General features: G+C 41.2%; 1 protein-coding gene across 3 annotated transcripts; it reads left to right on the top strand.

Moving 5' to 3' along the window:
- The first annotated feature begins 600 nt into the window (after positions 1-600).
- CEP57L1 (centrosomal protein 57 like 1) lies at positions 601-23,535 on the top strand. 3 transcript variants are annotated; one of them, XM_059700776.1, is made up of 11 exons: positions 601-762; positions 3,636-3,801; positions 5,228-5,407; positions 6,562-6,683; positions 12,890-13,006; positions 14,062-14,139; positions 14,786-14,872; positions 18,870-18,947; positions 19,063-19,307; positions 20,267-20,411; positions 22,446-23,535. In XM_059700776.1, exons 2-11 carry the CDS (start codon positions 3,639-3,641, stop codon positions 22,662-22,664), a joined length of 1,434 nt encoding a protein of 477 aa, XP_059556759.1. In that variant the 5' UTR covers positions 601-762; positions 3,636-3,638; the 3' UTR covers positions 22,665-23,535. The 3 variants fall into 3 exon arrangements, with proteins under 3 accessions (XP_059556759.1, XP_059556760.1, XP_059556758.1); XM_059700777.1 differs by lacking the exon at positions 3,636-3,801; XM_059700775.1 differs by lacking the exons at positions 601-762; positions 18,870-18,947.
- The last annotated feature ends 1,336 nt before the right edge of the window (positions 23,536-24,871 follow it).

Raw genomic sequence — 24,871 nt, 5'->3', positions numbered from 1 at the left:
CTGCAATCCCCGAGCGCGGGGTTGCGCCGCGGAGGTGGCAGCGGCGCCGGGCCCGAGGCGCAGAGCCCGCCCCTTCGCCCAGCCCCATCGGTGGGGCTCGCCCCTGAGGGCGGGAGCGGGGAGGGGAGATGGGGTCCTCACCCCCAGTCCCTCCCCTTTCTCCGCCCGGCACAAACCAGGAGCCCAGGAGCCGTCCCTGCCCTAGCGCCCTCTTCCCCGCCCAGGCAGACGCGACCCGCGGAGGCAAAGCCATTGGAAAAAAGCCCCGCCCTCCGCGGGCTACCTCCGGACCCTCGTCCGCGCGCTGCCGCCAACGGCTGCCCGCTGCTACGCATGCGTCATGGCGAACGGGACGCATGCGTCTTAAACGGCACTTAATCCGCCGCGGGGGGCGTTTTCCGCGTACCTGGACGTTTGGATGCTGCGGACTGGAGGAGAAACAAAAGTAAGGAAGAGTTCAAGTACTGTAACTTTCACAGACAAGGCAAACACAGGAAAGGGAAAGATGCATTTCTGGAAGAAACTTAATCTAATTTTAAGGTTAGCCTAAAAACAGTGACGGTCTCTTTAATTACGCCAAACCTTTTCTTTCAGGAGCTAGGGCGTCATTACATTGACTTCTGGGAAATGTAGTTTTGATGCTGCTGGCGAGTTCTGATTGCGACAGAAACTACAGCCCCCTGGAGCCACTGCGAGGTTTCCTGTGTAGGCCTGCGAGTCAACGGTTAGCACTCACGGAGGTTGACTGAGAGCATCGCCTTGGTGAGAGAACCCCAGGCGAAGCTGCCACTTTTCCCTCCACAGGATTCTTCCTTCCTCCATTTCCTCTGAGGTTTTGGAGGCGAAGCCATCCGGGGCTGTCCAGGGACTTTTTCCAGCCATCTGCGTGAGAACGACTAGTCCGGGTGCCCAAATCCGAGGGCGCGTGAAGGCGCAGATGTAGGAAAGGAGGCAATCCCGAGGGGTCGCATTAGTCCAGGCTGGAGGGATGCTCTGCACCGCCGCCTCTGCCTCCGCTCTTTTCGGCGGATTCCTGCGGAGTGGGTTAGGCATCCCGGTGCAGTTGCGCCTTTGATACTGCCTCGGGGCGCTCTGTGCTTGGTTTGCTCAGCCAAGTGACCTCCCCAGCAGGCCCTTGAAGGCGGGTTGTCAAATCCATGTTGTATGAGGCTAAGGGGCAAAGAATACCCAGTATTCCTTGATATGGATTTTTGCAGGATTAAAGGATGCTTTGTGAAAAAAGACACAAAAATATTCCAATTGTAGTAGAGTGAAAGGATTCAACCATTTGTTTACAAAATACTGTTGTTTTTATTTTTTAAATATATTTTAATGATTTTTCACAGAGAGGAAGGGAGAGGGATAGAGAGTTAGAAACATCGATGAGAGAGAAACATCGATCAGCCGCCTCCTGCACACTCCCTACTGGGGATGTGCCCGCAACCAAGGTACATGCCCTTGGCCGGAATCGAACCCGGGATCTTTCAGTCCGCAGGCCGACCCTCTATCCACTGAGCCAAACCAGTCAGGGCAAAGTACTGTTGTTTTTAAATGATTCCTTTAAAAATGTTTCTTGATTGAGTTTGGAGAGTGAGAGAAGCATCGCTTTGTTCCGCTTATTTATGCATTCATTGGCTGCTTTTTGTACGTGCCCTGAGGGATCCGACCCACAGCCTCGGCCTATGGGATGGACAGTGGTCTAACCAGCTGAGCTCCGGGGCTAGGGCTTAAAATAACTCCTTTTGGGAAGGGGAGTGGTGAGAAAGGTCTTCAGTGGACTCACAACCAAATTAGATTTTAATTCTTCACATTGCAGAATAGATGTGTTTCAAAACATGTCGCCTTTTGGGGTACTGAGTATACAAGAGTGAAAAAGACACGGCCCCTTCCTGTCGGAGAGAAACCAATGGTTGAGGCCACAAGAACAGTGCTGTCTGATATAACTGGGGCGGCTCCAGAGGTCACTGAGCCCCGGGGGTCTTGGAGAGTCAGGGAAAGAGGACTCCAAAACAGCGTATGGGGAGGCCCAGAAGTGGAGGAGGCGGGGTTCCAGGAAACTGCAGCAAGCCGAGTCATAGACAGTGTGGAAGGGGTGACTTCTTGTGCACTGATTCACTTTGAAGCTCCAAAGAGACAGGTACTGTGAATTTTCCAGGTGGATGCTGAAAGTGACCTATTCTTGAACAGATTTATAGTTTTAAAGAGTTGGTCTAATTTGGAAAGCCTTGCTACATGCTAAGCTACTGATTGAATGCAAAATACGGCCATTTTAGATTCTTCATCTAAACTAGATCATTAGGATGCTAATGCATTAAATGGAGTTCTGTCTCAGTTAAGGGTTCCATTCAGAAATTGATATATCCAAAATTACTCTTAAAAATCCCTTGGGAAGCTAGTACAGTGGAGTTCAACTGGAGAATTAAATTATATTTTAAAAGCTGTGTTATCTTTTAAAAATATGTATTTTCTCTTTGAACTCTAGAATCACTTTGTTTATAAAGAGGTGCTCATATGATGAGATGTATCTGAACTTAGGATACATCAACCGAGAAACCAGAAAATTCACATCACCCATATGCTCACTCCAGGGCCAGATGCTCATTGCAAATCAAGCAGAATTGTCCATACTGATTATACAGTAAATAGTCATTTTTACTTTATTGCTGAGCTTATATTATTATAGTTGAACTAGGGGCCCGGTGCACGAAATTCGTGCACTGGGTGTGTGTGTGTCGGGGGGACTGTCCCTCAGCCCAGCCTGCCCCCTCTCACATACTGGGAGCCCTCAGGCGTTGACCCCCATCACCCTCCAATCGCAGGATCGGCCCCTTGCCCAGGCCTGACGCCTCTGACAGAGGCGTCAGGCCTGGGCAGGGGACTCTCATTTCCCCCCATCACTGGTTCTGCCCCCAGCCCAGGCCTGATGCCTCTGGCCTAGGCGTCCGGCCCGGGCAGCGGGGACCTGCAGTGGCAGCGGGGGGCGCTGTGATTGCACGGGCTCCGCCCCTGCCCCTGCAGGATGCCTCTGACTGAGGCATCAGCCCGGGCAGTGGGGACCCACAGCTGCAGCGGCCCCGCGATCGTGGGCTTCGCTTTAGGCCCAGGCAAGGGACCCCTAGCTCCCGGGACTGCCAGCTTCGACCGTGCCCAGCTCCCATCGCTGGCTCCACCCCTACTTCCTGCTATCACTGGCCAGGGCGGCAAAGGTGCCTGATTCTCCGATCATGGCTGGGGGGCAGGGCAAAGGCGGCCCCAGGGCCGCCTTTGCCCTGCCCCCCAGCTCTTAGCTCGCCCCTGGGTTTCCGATCACTGTCAGTGGCAGGGGGCTTCTTCCTGCTTTCCCTTTCGCCTCCCTGCATTGTGCCTACATATGCAAATTAACTGCCATCTTGTTGACAGTTAACTGCCAATCTTAGTTGGCAGTTAATTTGCATATAGCCCTGATTAGCCAATGAAAAGGGTATCGTCATACGCCAATTACCATTTTTCTCTTTTATTAGTGTTGATTTGTGACAAGGTCAGAAGGATACAATTTTTTGTATTTTATGTTAAAGTTTCATTTGAACTTTTAATGTTTTTGTCATTCAAATAGGAAAGAGTGATGCTGTACTATATAATTTCTTTATTCTCTACAGATAATGGATTCTGAATTAATGCATAGTATAGTAGGAAGCTATATTAAACCTCCAGAAAGAATTTTTGCTCCGTCATTCACCCAGAATGATGAATTACCTCGGAATCACCACTCTGTGAACTTTAAAGTTACCTCTCCTAAAATGCTTCAAAGTCCAAATAGCCAAGGTAATATTAACATTAAAATATCACTTAAAAATAGGGGAGTGGTATAAAGTGTGTTATATAAAATGTTTTATTTTTATGTAAAAATAATAGATTGTGTTTTTAACATTAAACTACTCATTTCTATTCTGTTGTTAAAAGTTTCTGTAAATTTATGCAAGTTATTTAACATTTTTTATTTTGGCTTCAGCTGTAAGATGACATATATCACAGATTTATTATAAAAACATCATTAGAAAATGGACAATTCTTTGAAGAATAAAAGGTCAGATTTGGAATCCGTCTAAACTAGAAGATTAGAATGCTAGTGAGTTAAGTAGAGTTGTGTCTTATTTGAGGATTAAATTCAGAAGTAGAATATATCCAAAATTGCCTTGAAAATTCCTGAGGAACCAGTATATTGTTACAAAATACAAATATTGTAACTTTTAAAATATAAATTTAGAAGGATGTTAAAACTGAATTAGAAAAATATTTATGACCCCAGGCATACCTTGTGTGATTCGGATTACTTTCTAAATGCTGATTATCACTTTGTCTTTTAATATCCTTTGATAAAGGTTGCCGTTAATAAAGGTAGCCTTATGGAGTGGAATAAAACAACCACAAGAAATAGTACTCCAAACCAGTGAGTCAGCCACAAGTACCATATAAAGAACAATAAGTATAATTTCTTGATCTTAATTGTAAAAAACAAATGATAATCTCTAGCAAACATCTTTCTAATTGGATATAAACTATACAAAAGATAGCCTATAACATTTATTTATATTCTATTCATCTCTAGTTTTATAGTTTGAAGTTATAACTGAATAGAAAGTGTAAGGTAATACTTGAATATTTTATAACTCTGAACTTCTCTGAATCATGATGATATTAATATAACTGAAAACAATTTTAGTAATTTATGTGTGCTACTTACAATCTTTCAAGCTTGATATCAGGTAAACCACTAGGTTACAATTTTTTTCCAATGGAAGAAACTGTTCTTCATATGTCCTGAATATTAACACATCTTGGACAAATGAATAATATATGTTTGTAGTTTGATTAAAAGTGAACACATTAATAACTGAAAAGAACCTTTAACTTTAAACCTAAATTTTATGTTAGTGGGTACTATATTTTTATTTTCTTTATTCATACTCAGATTGGTATGCCTCCTAGACTGTACATTATCTTTAAGTCTTACGTCATTAGCTTTCTCAAACCTAGAAAAACCACTAAATGCAATCAAATGTATTGTTTTTACAAGATATTTTAGAAAAAAATTTGTTCCTTTTTAGAATTTTTGTTTTTATTTTCCATTTTTATCAGAAATATGTATTATACATTTTTCTGGCTAACAAAAATATACTGGTAACTTTTATATGATTGTGAGTATTCAAATATTCTCATTTATAATATCAAGCAATTTTTTTTTTAACAGCTCTTATTTTAGCCTTAAAAACTCTTCAAGAAAAGATTCACCGTTTGGAGTTAGAAAGAACACAAGCTGAAGATAACCTGAACACCCTATCCAGAGAAGCAGCACAGTATAAAAAGGCCTTGGAAGATGAAACAAATGAGAGAAATCTGGTCCACCAGGAACTGATAAAGCAGAAAAAAGGCAAGAAAATTCAGTAGTTCTCAGAAGCAAGGAGTTACTAAAGTTTATAATTTGAAATAATAAGCGCAGTCTAAGCAGATTTACTCAAATATATTTATTCTTTTATATATATATATTCAAATCCTGAAGCCTTGTTCTCAGACATTTTGATATTTGCAGGAAAAAAATATAACTTTGAACTTATTTTTATATCCGTTTTATCCCGGTTCATAAGTTTTTGAGATTAAAAGAAAAACTGTATTTAGATAAGTTGTGTTTAGAAATTAGAATAGTTTCAGAATTCCGGCAAAATCCAGTTTAACGTGGACATAATTAAAATGCTTTATACTATTAGTTAACATGTTTTTAAAATTTGAAAACATAAGGCAACACTAGTAATTAAGCAATATAAAAACAATAAAAATGAATATAAAATAAAAACTTGAGTGGTTAATTAGATGAAATGGACCAATAGGTGGCAGTTTGGTGGAAGTTATGAAAAAGACATCTGGACATGGGTTTTAGAGATTTAGAACATAAATCCTTTATATAATTTTACTTCAAGATGTGGCTTTTTGTAACATGACACTTGCCCTCAAAAACAGGGTTCAAGTTTGTGTTTCAACTTGTGGAATGAAGAAATGGGGAGAAATATTTTTCTGAGGTAATTGGACAAAAGTGGAAGAAAGAGCTGAGGAAAGTAAGAACATAAAGGATTAAAAAGAAATTGTTTCCACCTGATGAATTGAACCATGCTGTCTTGTAGTTAAGAGCAGAGGACAGTGGGAATGGTAGGATGCATATACCTGAGTTTTTGAAAGAGAAGAAATGTACTGATAGGAAAGAGACATTGGGGCCTCTATTTTTCCAGTTAGTGTCATTTCCCAGGGACAGTCAGAATCTTTATCATCTCACAAGTCACTGGCATCTTCCCCTTTCAGATGTATGCTCTCTGGGTCCATAGGCAGAGATAATGTTAAACCAGTGATATATAATTAATGAAACATCCACAAAATGTATGTTTATAACTCCGGAAGAGTCGGTACGTAGAACTAACGAAGTCTTGAACTTTTAACTCTTGGTTGAATTCATATAATGTATTTCTTATGGTAACCAAATCTCTGGCCTATGTGAGAATCAACTAATTGACTCATAATTACTTTTCTTTTTCATAGATATAAGTATACAATTAAGCTCAGCTCAGAATCGCTGTACGCTCCTAGAGAAGCAACTGGAATATACAAAGAGAATGGTTCTCAATGTAGAGCGAGAGAAGAATATGATCCTGGAACAGCAGGTGAGCATATTTCTATAAGAAACGTAACTTAAGGTCTCTATGGTGACAGAGGGTACTGGACTTATTGAGGGGATCATTTCACAATGTATACAAAGATGAAATCACAAGTTGTACACTTGAAACTAATATAACATGATATGTTAATTATGCCTCAGTAAAAAAAGTAAGATGTAAATTAGATGACACAAATTAAATACACCAAAAAAGGGTAAATTTCCCCTCAGGAAAAAAGAGAATATTTAATGTTGTGGGAAAATTGTCATATTACATTATAGTCAAGTAAAATAGGATATAAAGTTGTATATAGGAGATTTCCACTTAACAGTGATGCAGTCTAGATCATTTAGAACAGCCTTCTTATAGAGGAAAATAAGAAAAACTGTACAGAATATTAAAAGGAAAGACAGAATCAAAAGAAAAAATACACAAAGGCATTGGAGATTTAATACGTTGATAAAAATCACCCATTCAGTATTATCTGTGTACAGACTTTAATCCAGAGAGCTAGGCCTGATATTTCAGGTCCCTTCTGAGTGCATTTCTGATTCCAGGACAGTCCATTGATAGGCTCAGTAATGCTTTTTTTTTTTTTTTTAAATATATTTTATTGATTTTTTACAGAGAGGAAGGGAGAGAGATAGAGAGTTAGAAACACCGATGAGAGAGAAACATCGATCAGCTGCCTCCTGCACATCCCCCACTGGGGAAGTGCCTGCAACCCAGGTACATGCCCCTGACCGGAATCGAACCCGGGACCTTTCAGTCCGCAGGCCAATGCTCTATCCACTGAGCCAAACCGGTTTCGGCCTCAGTAATGCTTTTGACCGCCATCCTTTTGGGGTTAAGGAAATTAAAGTTAGAATTCATGGCCTCTCAAGAATAGGAACCCTAGTATATCCTCCGTGCTCAGTCTTTGTAAGGGTGAACAGTAGGAAAAAACCCAGATTACAGCTTTGCTCTAGGTCAGTGATGGCGAACCTTTTGAGCTCGGCATGTCAGCATTTTGAAAAACCCTAGCTTAACTCTGGTGCCGCATCACATATAGAATTTTTTTGATATTTGCAACCATAGTAGAACAAAGATTTATATTTTTGATATTTATTTTATATATTTAAATGCCATTTAACAAAGAAAAATCAACTCAAAAAAATGAGTTCGTGTGTCACCTCTGACACACGTGTCATAGGTTCGCCATCACTGCTCTAGGTTATCAAAGTAAGTCAGAAAATCTTAGTCCCTGAAACTGTATTAAAGTGATACTGAATTGCTTATATTCTCAGGTACTTCAAATTATTTCTACAAACATTACTTTGACACAGTGAGAAACTTTCGAAGATAACCAGGCAGAAGGAGATAAGACACTAAGAACAAGATAGAGCCTACTTAATAGACTATCTATAAATACTTTTGCAAACTAACTCCAGTTAGGTACTGGCTCTAACAGACACAGTCTTTAAAATACTTAATGCTTGTGCCCTGGTCAGTGTGGTTCAGTTGGTTGGAGCATTGTCCTATGCACCAAAGGGTCGTGGGTTCGATTCCCAGTCGGGGCACATACCTAGGTTGTGGATTCAAACCTTGGTCAGGGTATGTAAGGAAGGCAACTGATAAACGTTTCTCTCTCTAAAATCAGTAAAAAACATATCCTCAGGTGTATTTAAAAGAGCCACAGTAAGATACTACTTCACATCTACCAGATTAGAAATAATTTAAAAGTCTGACAATTCTGTGTATAAATGAGGATACAACATCCAGAAGAGCAACCACTTTATCTTGTGAAGTTCAGCATACACATTCCCAACAGCCTAGAAATTCCTATCCTAGCTATAGTAGACTAGTGACTTATAATAGTTTTTAAAATGTTTTGACATACAATCTACAGACAGTGGGAGGTACAGACCTTAAGTATAGAGATAGTTGATTATTGATAAATGCATATACTCATGTAATCCACAGCCCTATCAGATAATATAATAAAAGCCTAATATGCAAATCGACTGAATGGCAGAATGACCGGTCACTATGATGTGCACTGACCACAGGGGGCAGACTCTCAACACAGGAGCTACCCCCAGCCCATAGGCCCCAGGTTGGCCAAAGTGGGTGCCAGCGGGGGGCCCCTGATCACCACACCAGTCGCCCCACAGATGGGCCCTGATCATCGGTCAGGCCTAGGGACCCTACCTGTGCACAAATTTTGTGCACCAGGCCTCTAGTCAAATAATAAAACATTTTCATCAGAAATTATTTCATCTCTTCAAAGTTATTCTCTGTTCTCTCCCCACCTCCCAATAAGACAATTACTATTCTGACTTATTTTACCTTAGAACTTTATAAGATAAAATCTTAGAACTTTGTATACTCTTTTTTATCTGGGTTTGTTTGTTTTTAGCATAAAGTTTTTAAGATTCATCCATGTTGTTTTATGTATCAGTAGTTCATTCCTTTTTATTGCAGTGTAGAATTTCATTATATAGATATGCCGTAATTTGTTTACCCATTTTCCTGTTGATAGACATTTGGCTTGCTTCCGTTTGGGGTTATTATAAACTAGAGGCCCAGTGCTTGAAATTCATGGGGCTACCGGCTACAGGCTGCTGGCTGGCGCCTCCCTTCGTTTCACACCATCCACTGGTGGTCAGTGCATGTCATAGTGAGTGATCAAACTCCCATTTGGTCGAACTCCTAAGGGAACACTTTGCATATTAGGCTTTTATATATATACTAGAGGCCCAGTGCACAAAAATTTGTGCACTCGGGGGGAAGGGGGCGGTCCCTCAGCCCGGCCTGTGCCCTCTCACAGTCTGGGACCCCTCAGGAGATAACGACCTGCTGGCTTAGGCCTGCTCCCGGGTGGCAGAGGGCAGGCCCAATCCCTAGGTGCAGCCCCTGTTTGGGCTCACAGCAGGGCCGATTGGGGAGTTGGGGCACCGCCCCTGTCATGCACAGAGCAGGGCAGATCGCGAGGTTGCGATGCCACCCTCAGTCACCCTCAGGGTAGGGCTGATTGGGGGGTTGGGGCACCGCCCCCTGTCACACTCAAGGCAGGGTCGATGGGGAGGTTGCGGCGCCACCCCCTGTCACGCACAGAGCAGGGCCCATCAGGGGGTTGGGGAGCTCCCCCTGTCACGCACAGAGCAGGTCGATCAGGGGGTTGGGGAGCTCCCCCTGTCACGCACAGAGCAGGGCCGATCAGGAGGTTGGGGAGCTCCCCCCGTCACTCACAGAGTAGGGCCGATAGGGGAGTTGGGGCACCGCCCCCTGTCACACACAGAGCAGGGCAGATCAGGGGGTTGGGGTGCCGCACCCTGTCACACTCAGGGCAGGGCCGATGGGGAGGTTATGGCTCTACCCCATCACACACAGAGCAGGGCCCGTTGGGGGCGGTTGGGGCGTTGCCCTCTATCACCCACAGAGCAGGGGCGATCATGGGGTTGGGGCACCGCCACTGTCACACTCAGTGCAGGGCCGATGGGGAGGTTATGGCTCTACCCTGTCACACACAGAGCAGGGCCCGTGGCGGCGGGGTGGGGGGGTGGTTGGGGCGCCTCACCCTGTCACACACAGAGCAGGGCCGATCAGGGGGTTGGGGCGCCACACCCTGTCACACACACAACCGCAGGGCGATCAGGTGGTTGGGGAGCTCCCCCCTATCAGGCACAGAGCAGGGCTGATCAGGGGGTTGGGGCGCCTTTCCCTGTCACAAACAGAGCAGGGCCAATAGGGAGGTTGTGGCCCCACCCCCTGTCACACACAGAGCCGCAGGCCGATCAGGGGGTTTGGGCGCTGCCCCCTGTCACGCTGATCCCGGTGCCGGGAGGCCTCTCGGCTCTGCTGATCCCGGTGCTGGGAGGCATATTACCCTTTTACTATGTAGGATAGAGACCTGGTGCACGTGTGGGGGCCAGCTGGTTTGCCCTGAAGGGTGTCCTGGATCAGGGTGGGGGTCCCCACTGGGGTGCTTGGCCAGCCTGGGTGAGGGGATGATGGCTGTTTGCAGCTGGTCACACACCCTTCAGGGTGGGGGTTCCCACTGGGGTGCCTGGCCAGTCTGGGTGAGGGGCTGAGGGCTGTTTTCAGGCTGGCGGGTGACTGAAGCTCCCAACCGCTCCTTTTTTTCTTTTTCTTTTTTATTCTGGGCCAGCTTTAGCTCTGAGGCTCCAGCTCTTAGGCCTCTGCTGCTGAAAGCAGGTATCTGGTTTGTTTCGGTTCTATAATCGAAACAATGTATAACTCCAGCTCTGAGATCCCGGGCTCACTGAAAGCAGGTTTCTGGGGTTTTGTTTAGCTTCTATAGTTGTTACAGTGTTTCAAACTGCAGGCTCAGAGGCCGGCAAGGCAGGCGGGGAACGTTGGTTTCCTCCGTCACTGAAGCAAGCAAGCCTCATGTTAGTTTCAAGCTGCCTGGCTGCCAGCTGCCATCTTGACTGGCAGTTAATTTTCATCTCGCCCTGATTAGCCAATGGGAAGGGTAGCGGTCGTATGCTAATTACCATGTTTCCCTTTTATTAGATAGGATTAGAGGCCCGGTGCATGAAATTCATGCACAGGGGAGGTCGGGGTGCAAGGCCTCAGCCTAGCCTGTGCCCTCTTACAGTCTGGGAGCCCTCAGGGATGTCTGACTGATGGCTTAGGCCTGCTCAGCCATCAGTCAGACATCCTTAGTGGTGCTGCAGAGGCGGGAGAAGCTCCCACCACCACTGCTGCGCTCGCCAGCTATGAGCTTCTGGTTGAGCTGACTGATCACCAGGGGGCAGCTCCTGTATTGAGCATCTGCCCCCTGGTGTTCAGTGCGTGTCATAGCAACCAGTCGTTCTGCTGTTCAGTTGATTTGCATATTAGCCTTTTATTATATAGGATATAGACTAGAGGCCCGGAGCACAAAATTTGTGCACTGGAAGGGGGGTGGTCCCTCAGCCCAGCCTGTGCCCTCTCGCAGTTCGGGACTCCTTGGGGGATGTCTGGCTGCCGGCTTAGGCCTGATCCCCCCGGGTATCAGACCTAAGCCAGCAGGCGGGCATCCCTCTCGCAATCAGGGATCCCTCACTCCTTACCGCCCGCCTGCTCGCTGCTCATTCTTGGCTCGCTGCTCCTTTGCGCTGCCGCGGAGGCGAGAGAGGCTCCCACCACTGCCGCTGCACTCACCAGCCGTAAGCCCAACTTCTGCCTGAGCGGTGCTCCCCCTGTGGGAGCACACTGACCACCAGGGGCAGCTCCTGCATTGAGCATCTGCCCCCTGATGGCCAATGTGCATCATAGCGACAGGTCGTTCTGGTCCTTCAGCGTAACGGCCGCTTAGGCTTTTATTATATAGATAAAGCTGCTATGACCATTCTTATACATATCTTTTCTGTGGACATATGTTTTAATTTCTCTTGGGTAAATATGTATTAGGAGAATTGCTGAGCCACAGGGTAGGTATATGTTTAACTTTATAAGAAACTACTAAACTGTCTTCTAGAATATTTTCTATTACCCCATTCCCCCTCACAGTTGCCTTTATTATTAACATCTTGCATTGTAATAAATACCATTATAAAACAGTACATACTAGTAGATATGCATATATATGTATAACTTTCTTTTTCTCCATGTTCTCTGTATGCTTTATTCCTCTGATAGCTGCTTTTCTTTGTTACAGAGAAAGGGTAATTAAATGAGTAGGTTTGATCACCCTGTCTGTAATACTATTTAATACAGTTTTCACTGGTGATGTTTTTCTTAGTTGAAATGTTATATAAAGATGCACAGTGTTTGCTCCATTAGTGCTAATATAGCACATCTTTTTTGCACATTTTATTTCTCCTTTAAAAATATTTGATTTTCTTGGCCTTTGTCAGTAAAAGTAGGTGCATGTATGTACATTTCTGTGTTTGTGTTGTTATTGTTTGTTTATTTAGAGAGAAGGAAAGAGAGAGAGAGAGATGTGAGAAAGAAACATTGATTGGTTGCCTCCCATATGCATCTCAACTGAGAATCGAACCCGCCACCTTTGATGTTCAGGATGACACTCCAACCAACTGAGCCACACTGACCAGGGCTGTACATGTTTCTTATGACAGATTTATATTGCACCTAAACTCGGTGCATGTAAATGCATGTTTCTAATGACATATTTATATTGTGCTTTGAATTCTGAGAAATTGTATTATTCTTGAGCCATTGGCATCACTTGCCAAATTCAGGTTTTGTTTTATCCTTTCCAGACCCAGCTTCAAAGGGAGAAAGAACAAGATCAGATGAAGCTGCAAGCAAAACTTGAAAAGCTTGATCTCTTAGAAAAAGAATGTTTTAAACTTACAACAACTCAGAAAACTGCTGAGGTAAGCTTCCACTTATTTCTTTGAAGTAGTGGTGCCAGGAATAAATCTTTAGTATTATGCATAATTGGCTCTGTATGTGAATATGCAGTAAATCTTAGATTTATAAAACTTTGTTAACAACTTTTAGTAATCCAACCATGAATTCCTGCCCATGGAGATGAAAAATTAATATATTCTGTCACAGCATGAATGAGCTTGCCTGTTGATGTAAAATTGTAATTTTGGCTTCTTCGGAGATGACAGAACATTTTCATTCCAAATAACTTACCTAAAAAATATTGAGAAGATTGTCTTTCACCACTTGCAGTTAATTAAGTTAAGCCTATCCTATGTCCCTTCCTGAAATGCCCTCTTCTTTTTCCACCAAAATCCTATTTATTCCATAGGTCTTTCTCCGGTCCTGCTTCCTCTATGAAGCTTTCCTTGAGTTCTCCAACACTCAGGAAACTCTTCCTTTGAAATGGTGGTGTCCTCCTATTGTGAACCACACCAAGGATATAAGATGAAATGCTTATGTGCCTAAGTATACACATGGTCAGGGTCAAGTCATATTCGTTGCTTTGTTGTTTGTTTCATGTGTTACTTTTGATTTCCTGGATATAATATAAGCTATTAAGTAACAAGGACTATATCTTATATTTCTAATCTTATATTTCTAATGTCTTCCTATCCCTTCCCTCCTCCTCCAACTGTGCCCTTATTGTATGTACATGGTGGACATTTACTGTGATTTGTCTGTGTTTTGAGTGAAACATTGAGATGCAAGAATATCATTGTTTGACCTTCTAGACCTTTAATATCCCTCAAAGTTTCATCATTATGGTTTTGTTGCTGGAAGTTAATGCCTCTGCATGTGCATTCTTTGCTTTCCCTTTGTTTTTATGGTCAAGGAGCATAAGAAGAAAGCCCAAAAAAAAACCTTACCATCTTTTGCCATTACTTTTTTCTTACTTTCTGCTCTAATTTGCCAAATTATTAAGAATCAAGACCCCCAAGGACTCTATTTGGAAAAGGGACAAAGGGTAGTTGGCTCTAGTTATTTTATTCTTTTGCAGGACAAGATTAAACATTTAGAGGAAAAACTTAAGGAAGAAGAACATCAGCGTAAGCTATTTCAAGACAAAGCTTCTGAGGTAAATAGAGCACTGTATCATGTATCACAATTATACTTTCTTTTGTTGTTGTTAATCCTCACCTGAGGATAATTTTTCCATTGATTTTTTGAGAGAGTGGAGGGGGAGGGGAGGAGAGAGAGTCGATGTGAGAGAGACACATCAATTGGTTGCCTCCTGCTTGGTACGTGCCCTTGACTGGGAATCAAACCTGGGACCCATTGGTATGTGGGTTGATGCTCTAACCACTGAACATTTATTTTTCTTAACTGAAGCCTAAATTCTAGACTCTAATTTCTGCTTCCTAGCTTTTTAGTTTTGTCTGTTTAATGAAATTCTCAATAAGCCAGTACATTCATATACTGGGATGCATTCCAAGAGGTCTTTTGGTGTTTTGAAATTTTGACAAAAAATACATGTATATATCAACTCCTGGTCATAGATTGTTTTCCATTTGGTTGAGAGAATGAATAATTCTCTTATAAACAGAAAATGATTGCAATTACCAATAGATTTAATGACTTTCACACCACAAAAACAGTATTTGGGGTTTTCTTTTCTTTTCTTTTCCAAAAAGTATTTTTTTCTTTATAAACAGACCTGATCTTTCATTGTAAAGAAGCTTGTTAAAAATCAATTTTATAAAGTTTTGTCTTTAATACTGTAGCTTCAAACTGGACTTGAAATCAATAGAATTTTAATGTCTTCAGTATCAAACCCAAAACAACCTAAGGAAAAGAAGAAATCTTCAAAGGTATGCAAACATTTTATTTTTATTTGCTAATACTTATTTATTCACTCTTCATATTTATATCTATTCATTTCCCCCCCCCAAAAAAAAAAATTGGAGACATTTATAATAAAAGACATGTAATACTGCTATGAAATGGAGATAAAAATATGAATCCAGTGATGATGGTTTGAAGTAAAAGGATAGAAAATTCCATAAAACCTCCACAGCAGTTGAGCACAAAACCTGGCTGTGTTTGCTTGACAATAAAAGCAAAAGGAGCAGATAATGGGTGGTATCATCTGCCTTCGTGCAATAACAGTAAGCATCCAGTGTTTCTAGAAAGGCAAATGTTTCCTAGTGCTAAGTTCTTAGAGAAATTATCTTGTGATACTATATAAAACAACAGAGGCCAACCACACAATAGATCCCACTCTGAGCACAATAAAAAGAGAAGGCTACATAATATTAAATTATAGATCTATGAAGTAATTTCTCTAGGGAATCTATTTTCTTTTTACCCTAAAAATAGAATTGGAAAGTTAGTACTTTATAGATGAGTTGATGTTTCGGATAAATGGTATTAAACCTTCTTAATTATCTGTAATGGTAAGAAGATTTCAATCCCTTTTAATCTTATGATTCTGAAATTACAGTTTTGATGACCATTATCACTATTTACTCAATATGCATGTGATTACTTATTGTTTCTGTGTGCTGTTTGCTGTGGAAGCAGAGATGCTTTTTGAGAATTCTGGCCACTGCCATAGGCTCACCCTATGGATACAGTAATGTAGAGAACATTATACTTACTTGGGCTACTCTTTTATTGCATAAATAAGAATTACTATTCAATAGTCTGGCTGTATTTTTCATAATTTTTTTCTTTCAGAGAATTTGCAAACTGCAATAATTAAAGCATTTTCCCAGTGAAACTGTTTTTTTTTCCTTATTTCCTTTCTTAAATATTTGTTCTGTATCTTGTTTGCACGATGAGATTAGAAGCTGCAAAACCAAATAGAAAATTGCTATAAGTAATTTGCCAGTGGGGAAAAAATATGAATTATTTTTATCTTTATGTTTTATGACATCCTTTGATGAGTTAGTGGAAATATTTTTTTAAATTTTTCTATTCATCGTGAAAATGATGAAGGTAGAGGGAGAAGTAAGGTAAAAGAAATGAAGAAAAGAAAAGGTAGCTTCTACTAGTAAAAGAGCCCAGGCCAGCCTATATGGGGCCAGCGGGTCCCCTACCTGGGAATCATGCAGTCAGGCACTCAAATGAGGAAAATGTAGCGCCTGCTTCTAAGCCAAGCCCTTCAGCTTCTGCCAGTCTCCAGCTCTAGCTTCCCTAGGGGGGCTCACTTCAGGTTCAGTTTGGTTACACCCAGCTGTCCCCTCTACAGAAGCAAGTTTACCTGCCCTGGGCTTGGGGATGGGTCAGAGTTTCCCATTGGGAATGATGCCTGCCTAGCCCACAGGCAGGGGCTGAGCACTTGGTCCCACTCCCAGACTGTAGCCTCTGAGTCTCACACTTTGAATGCTCCCACTCTGAGCCACCTTCCCTTCCCCCCACTGAGCTCATTGTGGGTATCTGGGACTTGGCTGGGCTGATCCAAACTGTCTCCTGTTGGGGGTGGTGCCTGCAAGTCTGGAGGAGATGGGTGGGCACTTCTCCTTCCCGAGGCAGTGGTGGCTGAACTCGCAGGAAGCTTGGATTTGCTTCCTCGCAATGTAGCCACACAGCCCAGCACTTGCCCGTCTGGCTCCAGGACAGAAGCCTCCCCAGGAGACACAGTCGAAAATCCCAGCTCTGTGTGGCTCCCTCCCCTCACCACCAACCCAGCAGGACTGGGCAGGCCCAGCAGCTCAACAGGTAGCGGGAGGGGTGCCAGCTGTGTGATGGAGGTAGGGGAGACGGTCCTCTTTCCCAAGTCATACAGACAGTTTACTCTGGGTCTCCGCCAGAAAATAGAGGGTCCCTTAAAGTCACTGCTGGGTGTAGCCAGCAGATCCCTCAGCAGGACCCAAGTGTGGCAGCTTGGCCTCACCAGCCTTCCTCCCTGGGGAGTGACTCCCCAGCTGGTACTCTAACTTTAGGAGCGCTCTATTCCTGGCTGTGGTCAGTATCCCAGGCCGGCTGAATCCCCACTGATTCCCACTACCAGATGCTGGCGGGCTCCTCTTCCCATCTTGTTGCTCTGGTTTGGGGATCCTTGTGTGGGGTTGAGACTCCAGGCTCCTGGAGGTGCAGTGGAGGGAATTCCACAGCCGTTCTTCCTCAGGCCTCTTGTTGGCCCCTGCACCTGTGTGAGAAGGCTATATCCCTTTCCACGTGTTCACCTTTCTTACCAGTCTCTCTGTGGCTTCTGTACTTCATGGTTATATTTCAGGTCAGCTAGCCTTCAGTTGGTTTTTGAGGTTGATTGTTCTGTAATTTAGTTATAAATTGGTTTGGGGCTGGGAGCAGTGGGCACAGCTTCCAAGCTACTCTGCAGCCATCTTATAATCTCTGTATATTATACTATACTATGCCAGCTATTACCATTGTGAGACACTGGTTAAAGATAGAGGGGACCTCCCAGTAAAATGTAAAAACAAAGCAAACAAAAAAAAGACACTATGGTAAGGATATGGAACAATCATAACTTGGCTAAAATATAGATTGGTCTAGTCACTTTGGACATTAACTTGTAAAGTTAAGAATGCACAACTCTATGGCCCAGCATCTAACAGAAATTCCTATTTATATACACCAGAAGGCGGGTACAAAATGTCCATAACAGTGTTGTTTATAATAACAAAAAGAAACAGTCCAAATGATCATTGAAAGGAGGAAGAATAAATAAAGCTTTTATAGCCATAAGAAGCAGTGAACCACAGGTATATACATCACTTGAATGAACTGCCGGGAGCCGGTCCATGCTTGCTGTTTCAAGGGACCTGGCATATATGGCATACTTTTCTTAATATGTTTGCTCACCTTCTTGGCACTATGTGTTTTAACCAAGGTCACCTCTGAGAAAGGTTGTTTCCCCAGGTAGGGATTTTCCCCTGAAGTTAGGGAGGGAATAAAACCCCTTAACTAAGTGCCAGGCGGGTAATTAATCACTTTAACTACGAACAATCATGCTTAAGCTACATAATCTTTACTCCCTGGAATGGAGATAAGAAACGCCCTAACCTTTGGAATAGAGATTGATGGGATTGAATCAACTGGTATAAATACAGATGTAACAAGACAGCAAGAGACAGAACTCAGAACACAGAACTTAGAACACAGGGCTTGGAAGACAGGACCAAGAGAGACAGAGCCTAGGCACAGAACCTACACAGAACGTTCTCTAGGGACAGAAGAACTTCGCTGGCGAGAGCATGCCGGAGGATCCTGGACAGGGACTGGCCTCGGAGCCTAGAGACAGAGCCTAGCGGGAGAACATGGCAAGGGATCCTGGACTGAACCTGACTACAGAGATTGGCAGGAGAACCTGACTGGAACCTGGACACTGAACCTGACTGGAGAGCCTGGACAGAACCTGGCTGGAGAACCTAGCGAGGGAACATGGCTACAGAACCTCGCTGGAGATCCGAAGCAGAACCTCTCTGGAGATCCAGACCAGAACTTGGCTGGAGATCCTGGCTAGAGATCCTGGCTAGGCTGCTGATCAACTGAACACTGTCTCCGTGTCCTTCCTTCTTCGCCGACTCAGTCTACACGTTTGGGAACCCCTGGACCTGCTGGGGTTGGACCCCGGCAATGAACCTCATAAACTTAATGTTGAGTAGAAAAAGCAAGTTGCTGAAGAACAGAAACAAAATAAGTCTTTATATAAAGTTCAGTTATCTAACCCTGCATCTTCTCATGTGTTTATTTGCCATCTGTATGTCCTCTTCAGTGAAATCTCTGTTTTTGCCTATTTTCTTATCAAATTATTTATTTACTCTTCAGCTTTGAGATTTATTCATGTCATAAATGTCTTTTAAAACATTTTTGTTTATTTTTTCCCTTCTCAATATTTAGAAAACTAAATGCTTAAAAAGAGGACCACCTCAGCAAATGTATTCAAAGTTTGGATCAATGCCTATGGTGTCTGAAAAGGTGAGAGGGGAAAAATAAAGATGCTTGTTCAGAAAAACTCCTCCTTTGTTGTAAGTTCTATTTAAATGCCATCCATCACTTGAAATTGTTCTCAGCTATTTCTTTTCCCCCAAAGCCTGCGAGGGCATGCCATTCTGTAAATGCAAGTGTGCAAAACCTCCTTCAGATGGTGCAACATTATGGGCCACAGATTCTTCAGAAACCTGCTGAAGTTGCTGAGCCTAGATGTCTCTACAAGCCTACTAGAACAACTTCCCAGTGTAAAGTGGTACCTCCTCACTCCAAAAAATCTGTTTCCATTTGTGACAATTTGTCTGAACTTTTGATAGCAATGCAGGAAGAACTGGACCAAATGAGTGTGTAAGTATTTTTATTTTTTACCAGAAGAAATAGCAAGATATTTAGGTATTATTTTCCTTCTTAGTCTTAAGAGCAGTGCCACTTAGAAATTTTTGATGTCCTTACTTAGTCATTTGGACTTATTTGATCTGTAGATTTCTTGTCACTGATTTTTCATTGTATTTATTGATACTACTGGATTTAAATTTTCAACTGTGTATAATTACTATTGATCTAATCTAAGGAGTCTCTGTATTCCCAAGATCTCAACTTATAGCACAATATTACTGTCATTCTAACAAATGAGTTCTGGTGATCTTAAATTATAACTCACAAAAGCTTTTAAAAGAAAGATTGTGTTGGTTTTTTTATAATCTTTTAGTGATATGAATGATTTCATTAGACAAGTAGGAATGTAGTCTCTTGTTTTAAACTCTGGCTGGTCTGCATTACAAGTTGAAGCATCCATAGCAAACAAAATTCTGTATGGGACACATATTTTTAGCCCCAAGTTTAAATATATATTTAACAGAATTTCAGAAAATATATGATTTGGCTAGCCAGCTAATTGAACTAAGACTAATGTAGAAGAGGTAACTAGTTCCTTTGGCAGTATTTCTTTGAGTAGGCTATCTAAGGAATTCTCTGGCAAATACTTCTATAGCTGGAATTCTCCCAAAGACCCTACGTTAATAATTCCAAAGTTGGAACTAAAAAGAATACTTTAATACCTCTACCTAAGGACATCAGAATAGTTTGCTACATTTAGCTATAAATATTAAGAATTTGGACTTTTTTAAAGCTTCTTTAAGACCCTGAGTCTAAGATATTTCTATATATATCTAATCTCAAATCGCAAGAACCTATTTATATTTACCATATATTCAATTAGCCCTAATTATAGGAACAGACGGTCTTTGAAGATTAATGTTTAACTCTGACTAAAATTTATGTATCTAACATTTGCTTTTCTTTCATAGAGAACACCAAGAACTACTGAATCAAATGAAGGAAACTGAAAGCCATGCAGTCTTTGAAGACATAGAATGTGAACTAGAGCATTTAGTCAAGAAAATGGAAATTAAAAGAGAACAGATTTCCAAACTGATGAAGCATCAAGACAGTGTAAGAAAGTTTTAGTAAAAGATTTTAATAAAAAGAAGATTTTAATAAAAGGATAGTATACCTGGATTCAGTGTATATCTCTGTATGACCTTCCAAATTTGAGGTCTGTATGTATGACTTGGTGAAAAGATGATAAATAGGAGTCACTCGGGCCTATTATAGAATAGAGCCATCTATTCCATTGGAGTAACATGGCCTCCTCCAGAACTCTCCAAGATAAGATAATGAAAACGGAGGAAGAAAATTTAGTTATGTATTCAGAAATGTCTTTGGTAAAATAGTGAGTACATGCTGAATTTGCTTTATAACCTTTCCAGTTACCCTTTTAGCATTTTCCCCCTTATTCCTCCCTTCTCTGATTGCTTAATGAAGCCCCTTATGTTGACAGGTCTCTAATTCAGTACCATACATCAACCTGGCTCCTTAAGCAGTACCTAATCCTATAACCACTATTTCCACTTCCCCAGAAAAAAGCTGTGCTTTGCTGCAATCCCTGAGTATCTGCTGTAGTGAGGTGGTGAGGGAGACTCTATCCTTGCGTGGGAGTTCTTAATAACTAAGAGTGTCATAATAATTTTAATATTTTAACAGCAATCATGGACAGTTATTATATCCCAAAATAATAACTTTACAAGTGAGAATATTAGCATTATTATATTGCTGGAGCAGAAGGCAGAGGGAGTCTCTCTAGGAACTCTCAAGTCACGTAGCCATCTGCCTGTGTAACAACATTAATATAAGTTGGTGATATATTAACCTCACAATTAAGCCTCCCCCACTTTATAGGACAGTAATAAAGGATGCAGGATTTTACTGTCTTTCTTCTTCTGTGGCCAACAAAGAAAGAAAGGGGGCCCAGCCAGCATGGCTCAATGGTTGAGCGTTGACCTCTGAACCAGGAGGTCATGGTTCGATTCCCAGTCAGGGCACATGCCCAGGTTGCGGGCTCCTCAGTGGAGCGTGCAGGAGGCAGCCGATGCATGATCCTTTCTCATCATTGATGTTTCATCTCTCTCTCCCTTTCCAAAATCAATAAAAATATATTTAAAAAAGAAAGGAAGAGGGAAATGAACGTTTTGAAGCAAGTTTTTACTAGCTCTTAATGCTATAGTAAGTAAAAAATTTTGTATGATTGTGCTAGGATGAAGATTACATAACATACTTCCTTAAGAGAAACTTGAAGAGAATAGAAAAGTAGTCATTTTTTTTAAATTTAGGCAGTGTGGACATAAATTATATTGTGAAAATATTTATATTCCATAATAGCTGTAGCAGCATAAATTTTCAAGTATTTTATCATGATAAATTTAATATCTGCAATTAAAATGGCCTTAGCAAATAGAACATCAGGTACAAATTAGACTTATGCATTAGTAAATAGGCTAAGTAATTGACTGGACTTAGAAGAAATGGGTTTGGCTAGTTGGTAGGTTTTGTTTTTTTTTAAATTCTGTCTGTCCAACCATTACTAGATACTCCTAATGAGATAAGGTTATTCCCTTGACTTTTTTGTTGCTGTTGTTACTGGCATTCAGTAGTACTTTAAATTCAGGAATTCTTTTAAGTAATATATGTATTTTGATTCTATAAACTTGGTGCTCATTGCTAGCACCCAGTCTTTGCTGTTGATATAGTCTAAAAGGTTCTTCTCTCTCCTCTCTTTTATAGTTTTTACCCATTTCATATCCTCCACAAACCTTTCTCTCAGCTTCTCCAGCCCACATTGCTCTTGTCCCGCATTGGCCTCCTCTGATACACAGTTTTTGTCCTATTCCAAGTTATCCCAGCCTGAACTATTCTCTAGCTGTCATGTTTATGCTTTTCTTTCACTAGTAAGAGCAGTGAGCCTCTTGAGAACAAGGAGCTTTATTTCTACCTGACTAGCACAATAGTAGGCATCTAATAGGTATTCAATAAATAAGACCTTAATGAGCTTTTTAATTTTATGTAATCTTTAACCATCAATCCAATCTATCTATTATAGGTTATATCTTTAATGTTTTTTATTAAAATGGTAGATCTTTTTCTCTCCAGGTTCGCAAACTACAGCAAAAAGTTCAAAACTCAAAGATGAGTGAAGCTTCATGTATTCAACGAGAAGATAGCAACCCTAAAGGATTAAAGAACATAAAATATAGCCCCAGAAAATGTCTGCTAAATCACTGTCTTCAGAAGAACAGCAACTTTCATCCAACGCCAGTCCATAATCTTCAAATGAAATTAAGAAGAGATGATATCATGTGGGAACAGTAACACTATAGCAAAACTGTCACCTTACATAGCTGTCAATGCGATCTTATATTGTTAAAGTGGTTTTAACTTAATATATCTTTATGAAATTTTGAATTATGTTTCTAGCCTCTATAATGTGTCAGGTTGTAGTATTTTTTAATTAATGCCTAATGATCTAAGAGTCCCAAATAATAAATGATATGCTGGTATTTTTTTTCTTATTGACTGAAATATTAATCTCACCATATTTTAGAAACATTGTTCACTTTCAGATATCTTAAGCTAAATCTGAGAAATTATACTGGATTGATGACATTTAAAATTGAGCTTCAATTTGAAATACTATTTCAAGTACCATCTCACTTTTTCATTTAGGCCTGTAACCCTAAGAACCAATATAAAATTAATAGAGTATGGAAAGGTTTTATAACTTTCCTAGCACTTCCTCCCTATCTTGTTTTAGAGCTGTGAAATGAAATGTTTTTCTTGTTTAGAATGGAAAAGCTTTGTGAACCTTTAGCCCAAGTTTCTATGACAATTACCAATAAGAACCCATAGTTACTTCAATTTTAGATGACAACTCAACTGCAAAAGCTTTCCTCTATTCCCATTCTCCTTTACAAATCCTTTTATAACTACAGCTTTTGGCGACTTTTAGTTTTTGCATTATACATAATATTCATCAGTATAAATTAAGAATGTGGTTTTCAGGACCCACAAAGCCAGCATATTTTTTATAGGAAATTATGGGAAGAAGTTGGACATTTTATTACCATCCAGCAAAAGTTGGAGGAAATATGGTACATACTTATTTTTTATATTTTTTAATCGGTGCTATAAAAGATTTCTGTGTATTTGTATGTTTTATAATAAATTAACATTTGTTGACCTATCTTTCCAGGAGCCTTTGGAAACTAGTGTGACTCTTCTGAACTTTTTTGTTTTCTCACTGGAATCCCTCAGGACAGCTAGAGAATTGCAGTCATTAACTGAAATAAAATAGGAGGCTGACAGGAAAGGCAAACTAGGAGGGAAGAACTCGGAAAATAGGGTAATAGTTTTTGTTTTTTTTTTTATTTTATTTTATTTTATTTATTTATTTTTTATTGCTTAAAGTATTACAAAGGGTATTACATATGTATCCATTTTATCCCCCCGCCCTAGACAGTCCCCTAGCCTCCCCTATCACCCAGTGTCTTATGTCCATTAGTTATGCTTATATGCATGCATACAAGTCCTTTAGTTGATCTCTTACCCCACTACCTCCTGCCCCCCAACCCTCCCCGGCCTTCCCGCTGCAGTTTGACAATCTGTTTGAGGCAGCTCTGCCTCTGTATCTATTATTGTTCAAAAGTTTATAATGGTCTCTATTGTCCATGAATGAGTGAGATCATGTGGTATTTTTCCTTTATTGACTGGCTTATTTCACTTAGCATAATGCTCTCCAGTTCCATCCATGACGTTGCAAATAGTAAGAGTTCCTTCCTTTTTACAGCAGCATAGTATTCCATCGTGTAGATGTACCACAGTTTTCTAATCCATTCATCTACTGATGGGTACTTAGGCTGTTTCCAGATCTTAGCTATGGTGAATTGTGCTGCTATGAACATAGGGGTGCATATATCCTTTCTGATTGGTGTTTCTGGTTTCTTGGGATATATTCCTAGAAGTGGGATCACAGGGTCAAATGGGAGTTCCATTTTCAGTTTTTTAAGGAAACTCCATACTGTCTTCCATAGTGGCTGCACCAGTCTGCATTCCCACCAGCAGTGCACAAGTGTTCCTTTTTCTCCACAACCTCTCCAGCACTTGTCGTTTGTTGATTTGTTGATGATAGCCAGTCTGACAGGTGTGAGATGGTACCTCATTGCTGTTTTGATTTGCATCTCTCGGATGATTAGTGACTTTGAGCATGTTTTCATATGTCTCTTGGCTTTCTGAATGTCCTCTTTTGAAAGGTGTCTATTTAGGTCCTTTGCCCACTTTTTGATTGGATTGTTTATCTTTCTTTTGTTAAGTTGTATGAGTTCCCTATAAATTTTGGAGATTAGGCCCTTATCAGATATGTCATTGGCAAATATGTTTTCCCACACAGTGGGTTTTCTCGTTGTTTTGTTGATGGTTTCTTTTGCTGTGCAGAAGCTTTTTATTTTGATGTAGTCCCATTTGTTCATTTTTTCTTTAGTTTCAAGTGCCCTAGGAGCTGTATCGGTGAAGAAATTGCTTCG

This window comes from Myotis daubentonii, chromosome 6, assembly GCF_963259705.1.
Source record: "Myotis daubentonii chromosome 6, mMyoDau2.1, whole genome shotgun sequence".
NCBI lineage: Eukaryota > Metazoa > Chordata > Mammalia > Chiroptera > Vespertilionidae > Myotis > Myotis daubentonii.
Note: the sequence above shows the minus strand (reverse complement) of the source record. Positions and strands in the feature narration are given on the sequence as shown.